Source organism: Hemicordylus capensis, chromosome 1, assembly GCF_027244095.1.
Source record: "Hemicordylus capensis ecotype Gifberg chromosome 1, rHemCap1.1.pri, whole genome shotgun sequence".
NCBI lineage: Eukaryota > Metazoa > Chordata > Lepidosauria > Squamata > Cordylidae > Hemicordylus > Hemicordylus capensis.
Window position 1 is genome coordinate 443,954,968 of NC_069657.1, and position 18,697 is coordinate 443,973,664.

At 45.8% G+C, this 18,697-nt stretch overlaps 1 protein-coding gene across 6 annotated transcripts in view; it reads left to right on the top strand.

Moving 5' to 3' along the window:
- CCDC85A (coiled-coil domain containing 85A) overlaps nt 1-6,371 on the top strand; it is a 222,631-nt gene extending 216,260 nt beyond the window's left edge. For 5 of the 6 annotated variants that reach the window (XM_053246468.1, XM_053246439.1, XM_053246449.1 and 2 more), the window contains one exon: nt 2,245-6,371. Coding sequence is in view for 4 of the 6 variants with exons in the window: in XM_053246439.1 (XP_053102414.1) it covers nt 2,245-2,334 (90 nt within the window). In the remaining 2 variants the exon portion in view is untranslated. The remainder of the gene's footprint in view (nt 1-2,244) is intronic. The other variant, XR_008306253.1, reaches the window with a different exon arrangement.
- The last annotated feature ends 12,326 nt before the right edge of the window (nt 6,372-18,697 follow it).

An 18,697-nucleotide genomic window follows, 5' to 3' on the forward strand; every position in this document is an offset into this window, starting at 1 on the left:
AGACCCAGTTCAGTTTTTCAAGCCATCTGGCCATGGACGCATTTGAGCATCCAAGTGGCATCAGTTCTGTGCACAGGTACTAGAAGCACGAAAGGAAAGGATGCAATTTTCTCATAGCATTGGTGGATGCCCTTCAATCTGCACACTCAGATTTTATGTGAGGTGTCCCTTCACATCAGCCAGAGGTCATTATTTCCTGTGGAAGCGAAGGCAATTGAAAATGTCAAGTCTGACTTTCTTGCCACATCAGCGTTTATCTAGTGGGTAAATATTTTCTGTTGCTCATGGAGCAGAAAACTGGTTGTTGAGAGATGCACGTCTGTAATGAGCACTTTTTCAGAAGCTACTGAGCCAAGCATCGATATCTTAGTAACAAAACATCCAGTTGCTGCTGGCTATTTTTGAAAACGTGTACCATCAAGGCACTTCCTTTAAAAAGAGTTGAAAAGAGGAATGAGGAATTGCACAGCACATCAGCAAACATAACTGTTGCATGGAAAGGAAAACACTAGGAAACTGAGTTTTACTTATCAGCCCCCTCCGGCCCCCAGCGCCGTGCAAAGGCCTACAGCTGAGTAGCTCAGTGGAAGAACATCTTCTTTCCAATCAGAAAGTCCCAGGTTCAATCCCTGGTGTCTCCAGTTTGGATAGTGCTGCCACCAGACTGTAGATGAGACTGAGCTTACTGGGCTAACTCTGTGTAAGGAAACTATCCTGCTGCTATGTCGCTGATGATTTATTTATTATTATTTAATTTGTTTATTCAATTTGTATGCCACCCTTCCTAAAGTGGCTCAGGCCGTTTACATTAAGATCAAAACACATAACAAAATCATGAATTATAAAACCATAAAATAATACGATTATGCATGTCAGTATAAATGTATACCTTGAATGCATCATTCACTTGAGGTAAACATTCAACCCATATAAATGTGTACAGGCCTCTATACGCATGTACAACATAAGAGGCTGTTTCACACAGACAAAGCATCCTGCCCATCATCAGGATGCATCCTGCCCATCATCAGGAGCTGTGCACACTCCTGTGAAGGAGCAAACAAGTCAGTGGGGTGGGGAGTGATTGTGTGTATGAGAATATGGAGCTCAGTAATATGGGGCTGTCCTACCCAGCTCTCATACCCAGCACTTTAACAAGGTAGGTAGCTGGTCTTGTGGTAGCAAGCATGACTTGTCCCCTTTGCTAAGCAAAGTCCACCCTGGTTGCATATGAATGGGAGATCACATGTGTGAGCACTGTAAGATATTCCCCTTTGGGCAGTGGTTCCCAAAGTGGGAGCCTCCAGATGTTGCTGAACTACAACTCCCATCAGCCCCAGCTACAATTTATAGTGTCTGAGGATGTTGGGAGCTGTTGTTCAGCAACATCTGGAAGCTCCTATTTTGGGAACCACTGCCCTAAGGGGATGGAACTCCTGCATGCTTACATGCAGAAGGTTCCGAGATCCCACCCAGGTATATCCAAGATAGGGCTGAGAGAGACTCCAAGGTTGGAGGCAACCTTGGAGAAGCCGCTGCCAGTCTGTGTAGACAAGACTGAGCTAGATGGACCAACGGTCTGACTCAGTAGACAGCAGCTTCCTATGTTCCTAAAAGCCACCCCAGTTCCTCTCTCACCCCTGATCACCCTGTCCTTTTCTCTAGTTGTTTGCTTACACATGATCTAAAATCAGGAGTGAACACTGTTCTCAAAGCTGGGTAGGACCCTTGTTCTACCCAGTTTTTGATCTTAAGAACCTGCCTAATGTCTGAATTGTGGTGTGAGTATTCCCGTGCCACCACACATCAGTGGTGATTGCTGGTGGGAGACAGGGCTTCTCCTCACATGTTCCTACCATGTACTGTGCGTAGATCTTTTAAATGATGGGGAGGATCAATTAAGAAAATGCTATGGGGATGCAGTTTGGGGTGGCAATCATAATATGTAGACTGTCTCTTGATCCTTTGACTGAATCAGCTCTAGCTCTGCACAGAATTTATGGCAAATATAACCAATCGTTTACTGGTCTAGTTCCCTGGAACAAGGATTCCCTGATGTTGACTACAATTCCCAGCATCCTCAGCTGCTGCAGTGGCACTTGGCTAGGGATTATGGGAGTTGTAGGCAACAACATCTGGGAATCCCTGTTACAGGGAACACTGGTCTAGAATATCTGTGGTTGTGTACCTGACTGGTGGTTTCTGAAGAACACAGATGACATAATTTTCATTTTCTTTTTTCAGGTTGTGTGGAGGAAACTTGGAGATGCTGCAGGCTCGTGTCCTGGAATTAGACAACACTTGTCTGGAAACCAGTACAAAGGGCCAATGTAATGGTTACCAACACAGAGAAGAATTTCAGCTGCTGGTGGATTTGATCTGTTCAAGTAACCTCTTCAGTAACAAGGAACTAACTCCATACGCTTTCTGGGGTGACTCTGGAAAACAGGACAGTCTTTTTTCCACCAAAACTTTGGTGTAGAGTATCCAGCTCTCCTGGCCCTCATATATACCGACGAATCTAACTCTGCTTCTTTCAATTCTGCCACAAGCATTTCAGCATATATACCAAGGAGAATCCAGCAGATAGCTTCAAAGCCATTCAAAATCTAACCCGGGAACTCAGAAGGACCCACCAAGGAAATGATGGCTTTTAGATAGTGCTGGTGGATTCCAGTGACATTTTCCAGAGAGCTTTTCACTGGATTGGAGAGATGCTAACGAACTGTGCCTTTGGTCCTCACAGTTTGGAGAGAGTCCATTATCCTGGTAGCCCTGCACTCGAGGGTGTAAAATGTTAGTTAATGGTGCTTAGGCAAATTGCAGCTGAAATCATTTCTTTTCCAAGTTATAGAATACTTGCATTCTGAGGTGCTAAAAGACCTTTGAAGTCTCCTAACCAGCCAACAGTGTAGCAAAGAAAACTACAGCACTAGAACACTGACTATTTTTCCCCCTGAATGAAAAGAAAAACTTGGTGAATGCCTTCCAAAGAGGAGGCATTCGCCTCTTAAGTGTGGACATTTCTCCCTTGAGCAAATGCAGCACTTCCAGCCTAGTCCAGAAGCATTCTTAGTTACAGCACACTGAGGAATATGGGCTACTCTTGTGGCAAGCAAGACTTCTTGTATGAAGGAGATAAGATAGATCCATGAACCAGGCTACTGGATGGGCATCCCCTCCAGCAGGGGGTCTGGAGCCAGCTGCCCAGTGATAGCAATGGGACCCATTCACAAGTCTGATTAAGGGATAGCTAGATTTGTTAAACAGGTACAAACTGAAACATATTGTGCAAGGGAGTATTGCCAGGGTTGAGGAAGACCAGCCAAAGAGGGGTATGCTAAGTGCTTTGGCTGTGCCAAATTTATTGGCCAAATGGCCAACACAGAAAAGAATTGATTCCAGGCATTCACCAGACTAGAACTGGAGCAGTCAGGGGATAGGATAGGCTTGCAAAAGTCAGCATTTGCTATGCCTTTCAGGTTGCCCAGCTGATCGGACTCCACATCTCTAGTGCTAGTGATGACTGGATCTCCTGCCTCCCATATGCTCTAGAAATAGTACAGAGCATCCAGACCAATTTCATGGATATCATCAGGATGTCTAAAAAATTAACACAGATTCTAGGTTATGTCCACATTGGGCCCCCAGGCCCTGGTATGCATTGATCATGGCTGCACACCAATGTTTGGAGACGGAGATCCTGCGTGGCCTTCGGGGTACAGATGGGGCCACTCTTTGCACTCCTTTTCATAAATGTTAGGGAGGACTCCACTGATGACCTGAAAGCCATCCCAGAGGCTAGGATCTCTGGATGTCCCTGTTAATGCAGGGTGACTTCAGGGCAGTTAGACATCAGGGGAGCTGAAGTTCCCACGATCCCCAGCTGCCAAGGATGCATCATACATGTGTGGAAGCACCCAGGGCTTCTAGGGCCACGAATCAACTCATACTTGTTCCTGCTGCTTTTGGTGAATAATGCAATGGAGAATGGGGTAGAGGGGGCAGTGGGGAGCCCACCGTGTAGGACCTATGAGGATTCATGCTTTACCCTGAATATTCCAGTGTCTGTGTGGTGCTCTGGAGAAACCATGCATACATGGGATTATTCAGGGTCTGAGTTCCTGGAACAATACACTCACAGAATCTCTCTGCCACCTCAAGAATGTAACACAAATGGTGGAGAAGGCAGGGGTTGGAGGAAGATCTTGGCTTCCAGACCTGGATGCTTTGTACACATAGAAGTATGAAGCTTCTTTCCAATGTAATTCAGGCCAAATCTTAGCTGGTCTGGATCCACAAGGTGTGGTCAGCCAAAATCTGGTGTGTACCTCTCCATTTTCAGTTACCACCACTACTAGTCTGATAGTAGCCATCATCTGTTTTGTGGACTGCTGCTGGTACAGGCTGACATCCAGACTAACTCTGTGCTAGTGCAATGAACAAAGATGCACACAACTGAAAAGGGTGCATGGCTGAGTGGGTGCTCAGACTTGCTCAATCTGTTGCTCTCTCGGTCCACTTGTGAAAACGATGCACTTGCATAACAAGGATAGCAGATAACCGTGCACCATTCCCTGTTACATACACAGACTGGAAAAGAGCTTTTACAGCAGGAAGGGCCCCACTGGAGGTGAGAGTCCAAAACACAAGCTACCAATTTAGCAGAACAAGCTAAACTTGTTTGTGTTAGCGCCGTATTAGTCTGGTTATCAGCCACCCTTATGACGTAACAAGCATGCGCCATTGTAGATGGCGCAGCAACTGTTAGCAGGCCTTTAGGAAGGTGCTCAAGTTTACCTAACCTCTCCAACTCCATATATTCCATTTTGGTGCCATGGGGAAGCTATTGCATCAACAGGAGAAAACAGTCTATGGCTGAATGTCAGCATGCTGAAAAGAGCCAGAGTGACCTGTTGATCCAGGCAGTCCTTTCCAAATGCTTCTGTGCTGGTGTAGTGGGCTTTAAGAGTGTGCTGTTAGAGGTATTAAAATTGGACACCTCCAATCAAAACCCCACCCCAGGTCTTTTCCAGGTATCCAGATGCTGCTGATGCCGTGTTTCCCCACACGACATTTAACCTCACAAGAGTCTATAAGAGCCTAACGTGATAGCACTGCATTTATGAAAAAGCTTTCCTTGCTGACCGCCACGTCCTTCCAAAGGAAATGTTGAATAAACTCAAAAGCATATCCTCCATTTATCTGAGGCTTCAAACTCTTGTTCAGGTTGCCTGAGCTTTGGGACCTGGATGGCTTATTTTTGACCTTTTCTCCCCCTCTGCATATACCATTTGACTGTGTGTATCAAAATGCTCTGATAGCTATTTTATGTATATATCAAACTGCAGCAACAGTTTCTTGTATGAATGTGCACAGTGATGAAATGCTGTTGCTTCGACCTTTCAACCATAGCTGAGTATTTACAACTAAACAAATAGGAATGCAACAATTCCCAGGTTTTGGGTTTTTTCTTGATTAATAAGATTTGATTCCAAGCTGATCTTCTCCTGGGTTTTTGGTGGGCTTCGTTACATGTTGTGTTATTGATCTGTGGGTCGTGGAGTGTAGCAGCACTGTAGCAGTACAACCCTTTTCTCCTATGGTAGCACAGCATAAAAATGGCCGACTGATTTCTGGGGGGGTGGGAAGAGGAAAAAACACACAACGGGGTTAATTTGCTTCAGCAACTTGGTCTCCTTTTCAGATACTTTTTATGTCATGCTAATCAAGATCACCGCTTTTGTTATTAATCTTAAATTGTTGTATTCCTATAATTGTATGAGGAACATACATTGGCTGACATCCCGAGAAACAAAGCGCTTGTGGAAGGACATTGTGCTCACCCAAAGCTGTTGTGCTCAGACTGGGAGTCTGCATTCCAGACTAGTGATGTGCTACAACTGCGGTGCCTCTCATCTGGTTTAAATGGAGCTTTTGCACAGTTGTGTAAATTCCCAGGGGTTTTCTTAGCACAACTCTGCAATCTTCTCATGCTAGTGCAACTTTGCTTGTTATTCAAGGGCTTCGTTAGTCAGGATGTCAGCCAGTGAAAAGAGAAACCCTCAAAGAATCTGTACCTGTAGTCAAAGGCCAGGGTTGGATGAGCTACTTGCACCCCGTGGGGTTTGAAAGAAAAGTCCAGTGCCCCTCTTGGGAGATCAGGACTGGGGTTGTTTTTTTCCTTCCCCCCATTCCTTCAATCCTGGCCAAGTTCTGCAGGAGCTAATTTGAGAGATGCTGATCTTTTGACATGATACGTATGTAAATTTTGATACTGTATTAAAACTATTTTTTTACAATTCACCATATAATGGGGGTACCAAGCATATGTGTTCATCTTAGCAATGGTAATAAATTATTTAATCTCATGCTCGTTTGCTTGCTTGATTTTGACATGACAGGCAATGCCTGGGGAAGGTCATGAACGTTTTCCCACCCCTGCAGTTACATTTTAGGCCAGATGGACAGCTCCTGCCAAGAGTGTGTGCGGGGAAGGTGGGGTGGGGAGGGAGGCAAGGCAGAAATGATAACTTAAGAAAAGCCTTGCTGTGTCAACTGCAGGCCCATCTAGCCTCATGCAGTGGCCAACCCTTGCATCGAGGAAGCCTGCAAGCAAGGAAAGGAAAGCAACACCCACTCCTACCCACGTACCTAGTATTCAGAGGCATGCCCCGTCTGATCTTGATGGAAATATATAACTATCCAGGCTAGTAGCCATTGATAGCCCTATCTTCCATGAATCTGTCTAATCCCCTTTTAAAACTGTTGATTTTGAGCCCTCACCACATCTGGCAGCAGCGAATGTGATAGTTTAACTACACATTAAGGCTATTCACATGACTGGCTGGGAAGGAGGGAAGGCAGGGATGAAACTAACTTCCTCCCAGATGATGGTGGCTGGATTCTTTAGCATGCTGTCACGCACCTACTCGATCCACACTACTCCCAGCAATATGGATCACTGGAGTTTAAGCTCTTTGTGTGAACAGACTGATTGTATAAAGAAGAGCGAGGTGAGCTGGTCTTGTGGTAGCAAGCATGACTTGTCCCCTTAGCTAAGCAGGATCCACCCTAGTTGCATATGAATGGGAGACTTAATGTGTGAGCACTGCAAGATATTCCCCTCAGGGGATGGAGCTGCTCTGGGAAGAGCAGAAGGTTCCAAGTTCCCTCCCTGGCAGCATCTCCAAAATAGGACTGAGAGAGATTCCTGCCTGCAACCTTGGAGAAGCCGCTGCCAGTCTGTGAAGACAATACTGAGCTAGATAGACCAATGGTCTGACTCAGTATATGGCAGCTTCCTATGTTCCTATTGTTCCTATGTTCCTAAAACTGGCTAGTAATCATGGCAGCCCAGGCCTTGTCATTTCAAAGCAAACTTCAGGAACAGCTGAGAGCATTCAAGATGGGTCTCTACAAAGTTCTCAGAGGCGTGCTGCATCCTCTGAGAGGAGAGCTGGTCTGGTGGTAGCAAGCATGTCTTGCCCCCTTAGCTAAGCAGGGTCTGCCCTGGTTGCATATGAATGAGAGACTTGATGTGTGAGCACTGCAAGATATTCCCCTCAGGGGATGAAGCCGCTCTGGGAAGAGCAGAAGGTTTCAAGTTCCCTCCCTGGCAGCATCTCCAAAATAGGACTGAGAGAGATTCCTGCCTGCAACCTTGGAGAAGCCGCTGCCAGTCTGTGAAGACAATACTGAGCTAGATAGACCAATGGTCTGACTCAGTATATGGCAGTTTCCTATGTTCCTATATACTTGCTTTTGTGTGTTTTGAAAACCCCAACGTTTATCTTTAAGAGATGACCCTGGGTTCTAATATTATAAGAGAGCGAGAAAAGGTCTCTCTCTCCACACTTCACATAATCCTATACACATCATATCACCCCTTCTCCTCCTCCTTTCTAAATTAAAAAGGCCCAAATGCATTACAGAACACAGCAAAAAGTTTAAGAGGCTGGTCGAAAGTACAATGAAAAACATCTTAAGAGCTAGGACTCCAAACAATAATCCTGATGGAAAGAGAGACTGTCCTTCTGGACTCACTTCTCAGTGTGCCTCACAAGAAGTGATGCAAATAGGAGCCGATATCCCACCTCTATTTCTTTCGCCCTCAGCCAGCAGCCACTTTGGGAGTTTATAAAAATGCTAGGTAAGCAGATGAAGGGTTTTTCAAGCCCATCCCCCTCCCCAAATGGAGGGAAATTGCATCAGTGAAACAGAAACGTTACCATGGGAACAAGACTTTGACTCGTGTTCAAAAAATAACATAAAGTAAAAATGGGCTGGTGCTATAAATATAGTAATAGATTCCTTCGTTGCTGAGGGGGGAAAAAAAGACTCAACAAAAACCTATAATGGAATCCGCGGGAAAGGGAAGTACAAAGAAGTAACCCGCAAAATTAATGAGGCATTACAAAGAACCTGAATGCAGGATCCTGCCCATTTGGCACACAAGATTGGATTTTTGGAAAGAAAAGAGTTCATATCCAGCCAATACAAACCCACAAGGAGTAGCAAGTTTGGTATTGGGGCACTTCTATGCTGAAGGTTTTCTGCGACTAACTTTTGCTTTGATCCTCCAATTGCCAATTGGAGGATTGCCCCTTCCAATTGCCCCTTCCAGATGAGGTGTTATATTCAATGTGTTTCAAGTATGGTGACGTAGGTGATGCTGCAGCTTTTGTAGTGTACATGTTAGCTCGGCATCCATCCCTTTTGCATTTCCAACCATCTCCTCCCACAGGGGTGGGGTGCAGTCAGGTATTGGCACCAGCCATGCAGAGTCATGCATGAATGGCCTTCTGATATTCGAATCGGAGAAGGGAGACCTTGGGTGCAAATTAGACAAGCTGGGGATGGCCGCTATTGCAGGGCTGGGAAAAAGTCAGATGTCTGGAAGGTACGTTTCGTATCAGAGCCTAGGGAGCTACCAGTGCAAAATGGTAGCTTGGGGAAGAGCCAGTCACAAAATGGTGGCTTGTAAAAGGAAATCAGATCGACAGATTAAGGGATTTCAACATCAAACCCCCCAAATGGCCAGTGATCACAGGCAACCAATTAACGCTGAGGCCAAAAGAGAAGTCCAAAGCAGATAATGCTTTTTTCATACAACAACAACAACAACAAATTTTTATAGAGTGCTTTTTAACAAAAGTGTCCAAAGCGGTTTTTAAAAGAACACTGTTTTTAAAAGAACAAGTCTTGTCAGCATTTTTGATTATGGCTCCATTTTAGAGGCAGGGAAAACTGAGGCGCAGAGTGTCCAGTTCTTCCACTACACAGAAAAATCCATTTCTGGTTTTCTGTCCAACTCTTCCATTTCTGCCCAGCTTTCTGCCCAGTGAGTTTTGTGGGAAGTGGAGCAGGAGCTAGCTGACTGAGAATTGCAGGGGGTACATTTTTGGATGAGTCAAGTAGCGGAGGCTACTAAATTCCAGGAGGATTTTGCTGGAGTAATGGACCAAGAGTGCCAGTTTGGGGGTGGGGGCGGACAAAACTGGGAGAAATGAATGTTGCAGAAAGTCAAAGCAACCTAGAGCACTGAGAGAGAGAGAGAGAGAAATTCTGATCAACCAAATTCCATATGAACCAAATCTGATTGGCTTGCTGAGTTATAAACCACCCACCCACCTCCTACAACCAATCATTTTTGTACTATTTGCTGGAAGGGCAGAAGAAGGAAAGCCCAGAGATTCTCAACTTACCTGATGCCTGCTCCTGTTGTGTGATATGGTGATCTCTTTTATTGATGTCTGAAAGAATTTGAGCACTGTGGGGGAGGTTAGGAGGGCCCTGAAGAGGATCTGCAGAATGGGTCACTGTGACAATTTGTGATGAGTGGTTTTTTAAAAAAAAAATTCAAATACATTGAGCTCAGCAAATATATTTCCTTCCCCCCACCCCAACTGTGTCCATCCATCCAGCAATAGAATCTAGTCCAAGTCCAATTCTGAAATGTAGGCGCTGTTGCCCTTGTGATGACTCACAGCACGGGAGTGTGATGAGGTCTAAACACTTGGTCCGCCCTCTTGTGAATCCTTACCCCTGGCCAGCCCTTCCATTTTATGGAAGCTTTTTCTAGGGCTTCCCATTGGAAAACAGGGAAGCATAGACCAATTCTCATGGGCAGCAGAGAGATTCCTCCATTGCTGAGCTCCAGGGCTTCTTTTACTCTTTAAAAGCAAGAGTAGCAGAAGCAAAGGAGCTGTCCAACCAAGGTATCCAAAAAGCAGCTGGAGCTAAGGAGAGGCACCATCAGCGGTTAGCCAGCAACTGCACAGCTGTTGCCTGCTGTGTCTGTTGTCCTTCCCCTTCCTATGCAGACTCCTAAGGCTGCCCGGATGCTGCTCTGAATGGATGGTTGTGCAAGCAGTGGTTCCCGCATTCACCATGATGGAGAAACCGGCAGTAGCCCTGCTTGCACCACCACTCATTCAGAAGAGCTTTGGGTCTGTCCTTGGAGTCAGCAGCCCTGGAGTGCTGCATCACATCAGAACACTGTACATCATCTAAGCCCCTGTAAGTAAAAATAGCACCAACACTGAGAAAACTGTTCCCCAAAATGGGTATCTTTTCAACACAAACTGACAAGAGTCTGTCAATCCCATTTTTTTGTGACCCGGAGCTGGAGAAGCAAATCTGAGAGGCATCAGAGACAGAGCTGTAAACGGGTGACTTCAAATACCATCACATTGATTTACTGATTGATTGAGTGAGTGAGTGAATGCCGTCAATTTGGTGTCAACTCTTAGCGACCACATAGATAGATTCTCTCCAGGATGATCTGCCTTCAACTTGGCCTTTAAGGTCTCTCAGTGGTGAATTCATTGCTGTTGTAATCGAGTCCATCCACCTCGCTGCTGGCCATCCTCTTCCGCTCTTTCCTTCAACTTTCCCCAGAATCATGGACTTCTCAAGGGAGCTGGATCTTCACATAATGTGTCCGAAGTATGATAGTTTGAGCCTGGTCATTTGTGCCTGGAGTGAAAATTCTGGATTGATTTGTTCTATGATCCATTTGTTTGTTTTCCTGGCTGTCCATGGTATCCTCAAAAGTCTTCTCCAGCACCAAAGTTCAAAAGCATCAATGCTTTTTCTATCTTGCTTCTTCAAAGTCCAGCTTTCACATCCACAGAGTGTCATGGGAAAAACCATTGTCCGAACAATTCTAATCTTTGTAGGTATAGACACATCATGGCATCTAAATATTTTTTCCAAGGCTTTCATTGCAACCCTACCAAGTGCGAGTCTGCAGTGCATTTCTTGACTGCTGCTTCCTCTGCCATCACATAGACTGGGCAAATTCACATGCGGGTATTGACAGAGAGGCCACATTTCTAGACATGCTAAATGACTGTGCCTTAAAACAGTCGATTGCGTAACCAACCAGAGAGAAGGCAACTTTGGACTTAATCCTGAGTGGTGCCCAGGATCTGGTGTGAGAGAGTTGTTGATGCTGGGCTAGATAGACCCTGGGCCTGATCCAGCAAGGCTGTTCTTATTTTCTTATGCTCTCATGACAAGCTCTGCTTCAAGGGATTGTAACTTGGTCATTTTTGTCCTTTTCATCTGAAATTTGATAGTCTTCTAAGGGACATGACCTGATGTGGGAAGTATCTAACCAATCTGACCCTTCATCCAGAAAACATAAGCAGACAAATGTAATGCCCTCCTGCAAATGTTACATGTAAATGAGGCATGAAACAAATCAAAACAAAACGGGGGGCGGGGGGGGGGGGACTCCAGCCTGTAATTTAATTTTATAGCCCAGAAATGGCTTATTATTGTAAATTAGGTTTCTGGAAACATGTTCATCTTAACTGTCTTGCTAAAACATTTAAAAGGAAACATTTATATTAAAAAAATTGAAGATGAATTATTCATCCTGTTCTCTGCAGATCACATTAATTAATTTTAAAGGAAAGCAAAACATCCAGAATAGTGTGTCTTTGGGCTGATTGCATGCTGAGGCAAGGCAGAGGGTATGTTTCACCCAGAGAAGAAAAGGAGAATAAGCAGAGGATATGTTGACAGATGGCAAACATTTAATATAAGATCAGAAAGGGAATAAGGGCATTTTGCATGCTGCAGCCTAGAGATATTGTGGACATCAAAGCAAGCCCCAATGCTGTCCTGAAGCAGCACATGTGGAAGTTGCAGCTCTTTGGGTTCAGAACAGTGTCAGGGCATGCTCTGAAGTATGTGGCAGCCCTGGGCACAGTGTTACAGATCTGTAACTCTGTGCATCATGTAAGCCAGGATCTTCATTGTTTCTGGTGGGAGTGGCACTGTTCTCACACAATTTTGGGTCACTGCACAACTTCCTGCCTCTGCATTGCCACCCGGTCTGCCTTTCACATTGTGCAGCAGCCCTGGCAGGGCCCAAATGCCAGCGTTCCACAGTATGGCATGTCGGCCAGTAATCTTTACAACAATCCTGCAGGGCAGGCCAATGCAGGGAAAAGTAAAACAAGGAAATTCAGGGTTTAAGAACATAAGAACGTAAGAACAGCCCTGCTGGATCAGGCCCAAGGCCCATCTAGTCCAGCATCCTGTTTCACACAGTGGCCCATCAGATGCTGCTGGAAGCCACAGGTAGGAGTTGAGGGCATGCCCTCTCTCCTGCTGTCACTCCCCTGCAACTAGTACTATAAAGTTTAGGTAAGCTTACGAGGAAAATAACCAGGTAGAATGGCCACTGATGATGTCTGTTCTAGCAGGAAGGAACCCAGGGGCAGCTGGTGTTGCCAGGTGGTTGGAGAGGGTCTACTGTTATATATCCTTACCCCACCCTTTCTCCAAGAAGCTAAAGGTAGTGGACATGATTCTCCCTCTTTATGCTCACAACACCCCCTGCAATAAGCTGAGTCGGAATTATGTCACATGGTAGGTTTGTGGGTCATTGGGGATCTGAACCGATTTCATTGGTCAGGTTTTGCTCCAGCCCCTACCTCTCACTACCCTTAATGCCCCTCCCCTCTCCTCCTCTTGTGACAGCTGCCAAGTTGATTGACAGTTGTTGGAGCTAATTCTGGGAGGGGAGCAATAAAAGTGACAGTAATGGTCTGAAATTCGCTTTTCTCTCCACTCCTGCACTAACTGCTTGCATGTGTCTCATGTTTAATTAGAAATCACATCTCAGCCCTTCAGCACTTGCTGCTGAACCATTTAGAAAAAAAACCTCCCAGATCTGATTATTGAAGTCATTCAGCTGGGAATGAAACTCTATCACAGAAGGCTAGGTGGATGAAAACTCCTTGCAGAAAAAAGAAGTTGCAATGTACTGCTGTCAGTGTAGTGTTAGTAGAGCTGGTCTTGTGGTAGCAAACATGACTTGTCCCCTTAGCTAAGCAGGGTCTGCCCTGGTTGTATATAAAAGGGAGACTAGAAGTGCGAGCACTGTAAGATATTCCCTTCAGGGGATGGAGCCACTCTGGGAAGAGCAGAAGGTTTCAAGTTCCTTCCCTGGCATCTCCAAGATAGGGCTGAGAGAGATTCCTGCCTGCAACCTTGGAGAAGCTGCTGCCAGTCTGTGTAGACAATACTGAGCTAGAGGGACCTATGGTCTGATTCAGTATATGGCAGCTTCCTATGTTCCTAGTGTATGTCTCAAAGGAGAGACTCAAGAGTCAAGGCTCAGACAAGACAACTGCTCTACAGCATCACCCCTCCAGAAGGCCAAGCAGTGGTAATGCAGCTTCTAGTCCAGTAGAGATCAAGTGACATGAGGAAGAAATAGAGTCCCATTCCGCACTATAAAAACCCTGAAGCAGCAGGTTTCTATATTCCTGATTCCATCCTTGGTCCTGGATACTTAGGCAATGACCGTGTCCAGAAATGCCTTTCCCCCAACTTTGTAGTAAACCCCTTCCTGTGCTTTTTGTGTTTGTTTGTTTGTTTGTTTGTTTGTTTATTTGTTTTGGAGAAACCAGACTTGGCCCTGCACTAGTCATTTCCAGGTCAGAGTGCTATAATGTGTTCTGGGTGGGCGACCCCTGGAGAGACTATAGAAGTTTCAGTTGGTTCAGAATATGGTTACCAGGGTATTGTTTGGAGCTGGTAGAACAAATCATATAACGCCAGACATTTACCAGTTACACCAGCTACCTCTTTGCTTCTGGGCTCAATTCAAGATGCTGAATTGTTTTGACCTTTAAAGCCCAAACCAGCCTGGGACCAGAATACTTTCAGAAGCACTTCTCCCCCACGTGAAGCTGTCTGAGGCCTCCTCTCCTTTTCTGAGGTCCTCCTCCATCTTCCTGCTCTGTCTGAGGTATGGAGGGTGAGTTCGAGAGTCAGGGCCTCTTTGGTTGTGGCACCCCAGATGTGGAACACCCTCCCAAGGGAGATATACCAGGGCCTCTTTGCTGACTGTCTTTAGTCAGACAACAAAACCAATTTGTTTCAGTGTGTTGTTTTCAGGGCCTTGTTTTTAGAGATCATGGGTTGGATGTAAAGAGGTGTGAGCAGAAGCAAAACAAATGCTTGTGCTGTTCTGTGAAAACTTACACAAGAGAGTGACAAGTCACAAACAGCCTTGATAGATCTGTTCTCCAGCAGTTTTTCTGCTCTTGCCACATGCAGGAAGCTGCACAAGTGCTTGCACAAGCTTTTGTGCAAATGAAACAGCATCTTTCCCTTCAGTTTTCTGGTGCAATGTTCTCACAGAAGCATCTCTTCCATGAGGGGAAGGCACAGTCCGATGTGGACGGGTACCTGTGGATCCAACCTTAAGTTGCTGCTACTATTTTAAGCAGATGTTGGTTATGTGTTTTTTGCTACTTATGGACTCAACCAAAAATTGGGTAGGACAAATGTTGTACCCAGGTTTGGGAGCTGTGTGTGCTCCTAATTTTCATAAAAATCTCACTTAAAAATATGAAATTCCTCCAGTGTTTTGCCTCAGCATGTGTCATCACACTTGCCAAGTGAGTATTTCCATTTTTATTAAATTTTCAGGGGAGATGCCTTAAATAAGTATCTGTGCTTCATTTCTATAAGTGGAGAAACCAGGATTGTAGACAAACAAGCATGGAACCCTTTTCATGTGAGATTTCTATCTGCCTTTGTCCTCAAAGTAACATATGGTGCAAAACACTAAAACACAGGAAGATCCGTTTAAAAGAAGAAGAAACAGTGAATATGGACAGCAGACAAAAGTGGCAGGAGCACTAATTAAAAGTCCAAAGAGAGTCCAAAAGACAATTAAAAGAATCTCTAAAACTAGTAAAAGCTGTTAGGGCATGAGAGGGTTGTGCTGACTTCTCCTGGAGGCTTTCACTTTCAACACAGGGCTTCTACCCCAAATCTACTTCAGAGGAGAGTGTGTGCATTCACACACCAGACAAACTTACCCTGATGTCCCTTTGAGATTCTTGAACCCACTCCACAGACAAATCGGGCATTGTGATGCGAATTCTAGCTTATTTTGACATATTTCCGGATTTTTAAAATGCTAGTTTCAAGCTACTTTTTCTTGTTTTGTTGTAAACCACCCAGAGACTTGCATTTTGGGCGGTATACAAATGTGTTAAATAAATAAATAAATAAATAAATAAATAAATAAGTAAAGCACCAGAGCAAATAGGGAGAGGCACTGATGTAGAATCATTAGCATGATAAGAGGGATGTTCTCTTTAGAAATGGAAATATCGCTCTTAAGGAAGCTCCTCCCCACACCATTGGCTAGAAGGAAATAAGGAAATAAGAGCATGCCATGTGAATTTGTTTCAAAACAAAACTCGAGAGCAGAAGGGAGGGGCTGCTTCCCTCCAAGCCGCGATTGTAGTTCGAAGTGGCTACGCTCAACATTTACCCCGAAGCATGATGCCATGTGTGAATAACCTCCTGGTGCCTAAAAGATAGGTGGAAAGGCAATAGGTGAGTATGTCTGGCACAGGAACTCCTCAATGGCCACCAAGAAAGCTTGCTTCACTGGCAACCTGTTGGAAAGCTGCAGGTGGGGAACCCTAGACAAGAGCTTCCGAGGAAGATCTTACTAAATAAAATCGGTGAGCCCATGTAGAGAAGGCAGTTCTTTAGATAATCCAGCTACAGCAGGGGTTCTCAAACTTGGGCCCCCAGACATTGCTGGACTACAACTTACATCACAAGGACTTGTGAAGATGTGGGCAATCTGCTTGGAGTGATGTGGCCTACCACCTGTTCTCTTGACACTTGCCCGACAAGGCTAATACTATCTGGCAGGGAGGTTGTTGTAGAAGGCCTAGTAGAGATCATAAATGCTTTTCTGAGGGAGGGCAGGATGCCTCCTTGTCTTAAGGAGGCAATTATTAGAACACTTCTGAAGAAGCCTGTCTTGGATTCCTTAGAGTTGAGCAGCTATAGGCTTGTCTCCAACCTTCTGTGGCTGGGCAAGGTAATTGAGAGGGTGGTGGCCTCCCAACTCCAGGCAGTCTTGGATGAAACTGATTATCTAGAACCATTTCAGACCGGCTTTGGGGCAGGCTATGGGTGGAGACTGCTTTGGTTGGCCTGATGGATGATCTACAATTGGGAATTGCCAGAGGAAGTATGACTCTTTTGTTCCTTTTGGACCTCTCAGCAGCTTTTGATACTATCGACCATAGTATCCTTCTGGAGCGTCTGAGGAGATTGGGGATGGGAGGCACTGATTAGCAGTGTTTTCACTCATACCTCTCGGGCAGATTCCAGATGGTGTCCCTTGAAGACTGTTCTTCAAAAACTGAACTTTCGTATGGTGTCCCTCAGGGCTTTGTATTGTCTCCGATGTTGTTTAACATCTACATGAAATCACTGGGAGAGATAATCAGGAGATTTGGTGCAGGGTGCTATCGGTATACTGATGACACCCCAATCTTTTCCTCTATGTCAACATCATCAGGAGAAAGCATAACCTCCCAAAATGCCTGCCTGGAGGCAGTAATGGGCTGGATGAGAGGTAACAAGCTGAGATGGAATCCAGATAAGACGGAAGTACTCATTGTGCGGGGTCGGAACTCGGGAGTTGATATGGATCTGCCAGTTCTGGATGGGGTCACACTTCCCCAGAAGGAACAGGTAGGCAGTCTGGGGGTGCTTTTGGACACAAAACTCGGAGAACTCGGCTCGAATCTGACAGGATGCAGCATAGAACCCATTTGAAGACCTATGCAATGGTGGTGCGCGTGGCAAAAAAGCATTTTTGGTCGGCGCGAATTGCGTCTGAGGGCTCACGTACGGCAGAGTTATCCCGGGTGGTGAGGAGTATAATCTCTGCTCCTTCTGCCTCAAATCAGTTCCCGGAGACACTCTGCTGTGACACCTTTAGTGGGTTCTTTGCAAATAAAATCTCCTGTATTCGGGCCGACTTGGACTCCACTATTTCTGCAGGGTCTGTGTGGGAGGTATCCAGCAATCCCTCTTGCAGCGTTAGGATGGATCAGTTTCAATCTGTGACTCTTGATGACATGGACAAGCTGCTTGGAGCGGTGCGGCCTACCACTTGTTCTCTGGATCCTTGCCCAACCTGGCTGCTTCGATCTAGCAGAGAGATTGTTGGAGATGGCCTAGTTAATATCATAAATGCATCGCTGGGGGAGGGTAGGGTACCTCCTTGTTTGAAGGAGGCAATAGTTAGACCTCTTCTACCCTGGATCCCTCAGCGATGGATAGTTATAGGCCAATCTCCAATCTCCCCTGGCTGGGCAAGGTAATCGAGAGGGTGGTGGCTAACGAGCTCCAGGCGGTTTTGGAGGAATCTGATTATCTAGACCCATTTCAAACTGGCTTTAGAATGGGCTATGGGGTTGTGACAGCCTTGGTCGGCCTGATGGATGACCTTTACCGGGGAATCGACAGAGGGAGTGTGACTCTGTTGGTCCTCTTGGATCTCTCGGCGGCGTTCGATACCATCGACCATGGTATCCTTCTGGGTCACCTGGAGGAGTTGGGAATAGGGGGCACTGCTTTGCAGTGGTTCCGTTTCTATCTCTTGGGTAGATCCCAGATGGTGGAGCTTGGTGACAGTCGCTCCTCAAAGCAGGAGCTGTTATACGGAGTCCCTCAGGGCTCCATTCTGTCACCAATGCTTTTCAATATCTACATGAAACCGCTGGGTGAAGTCATCAGGAGATTTGGTGCTGGGTGTTATCAGTATGCTGATGACACCCAAATCTACTTCTCCTTTTCATCTTCAGGAAATGGCACTCACTCTTTAAATGCCTGCCTACAGGCAGTAATGGGCTGGATGAGGGAGAACAAATTGAAGCTGAATCCAAGCAAGACGGAGGTTCTCATGGTGGGGGCTCAGAATCTGACGAGTGAGTTAGTTCTCCCTGTGCTGGATGGGGTTACACCCCCCCCGGAAGGAGCAGGTGCGCAGCTTGGGAGTACTCCTGGACCCAGGCCTCACCCTGTTTTCTCAGGTGGAGGCCATGGCCAGGAGTGCTTTCTGTCAGCTTCGGCTGATTCGACAGCTGTGTCCATTCCTTGAGGAGGATGACCTTAAAACAGTGGTGCACCAGCTGGTAACCTCCTGGCTTGACTATTGCAATGCACTCTACGTGGGGCTGCCTTTGTACGTAGTTTGGAAACTTCAATTAGTTCAGAATGCGGCAGCCAGATTGGTCTCTGGGGTAACCCAGAGAGACCATATTACGCCTGTTTTGAAACAGTTACACTGGTTGCTGATAAGTTTCCGGGCAAAATACAAGGTTTTGGTTATAACCTATAA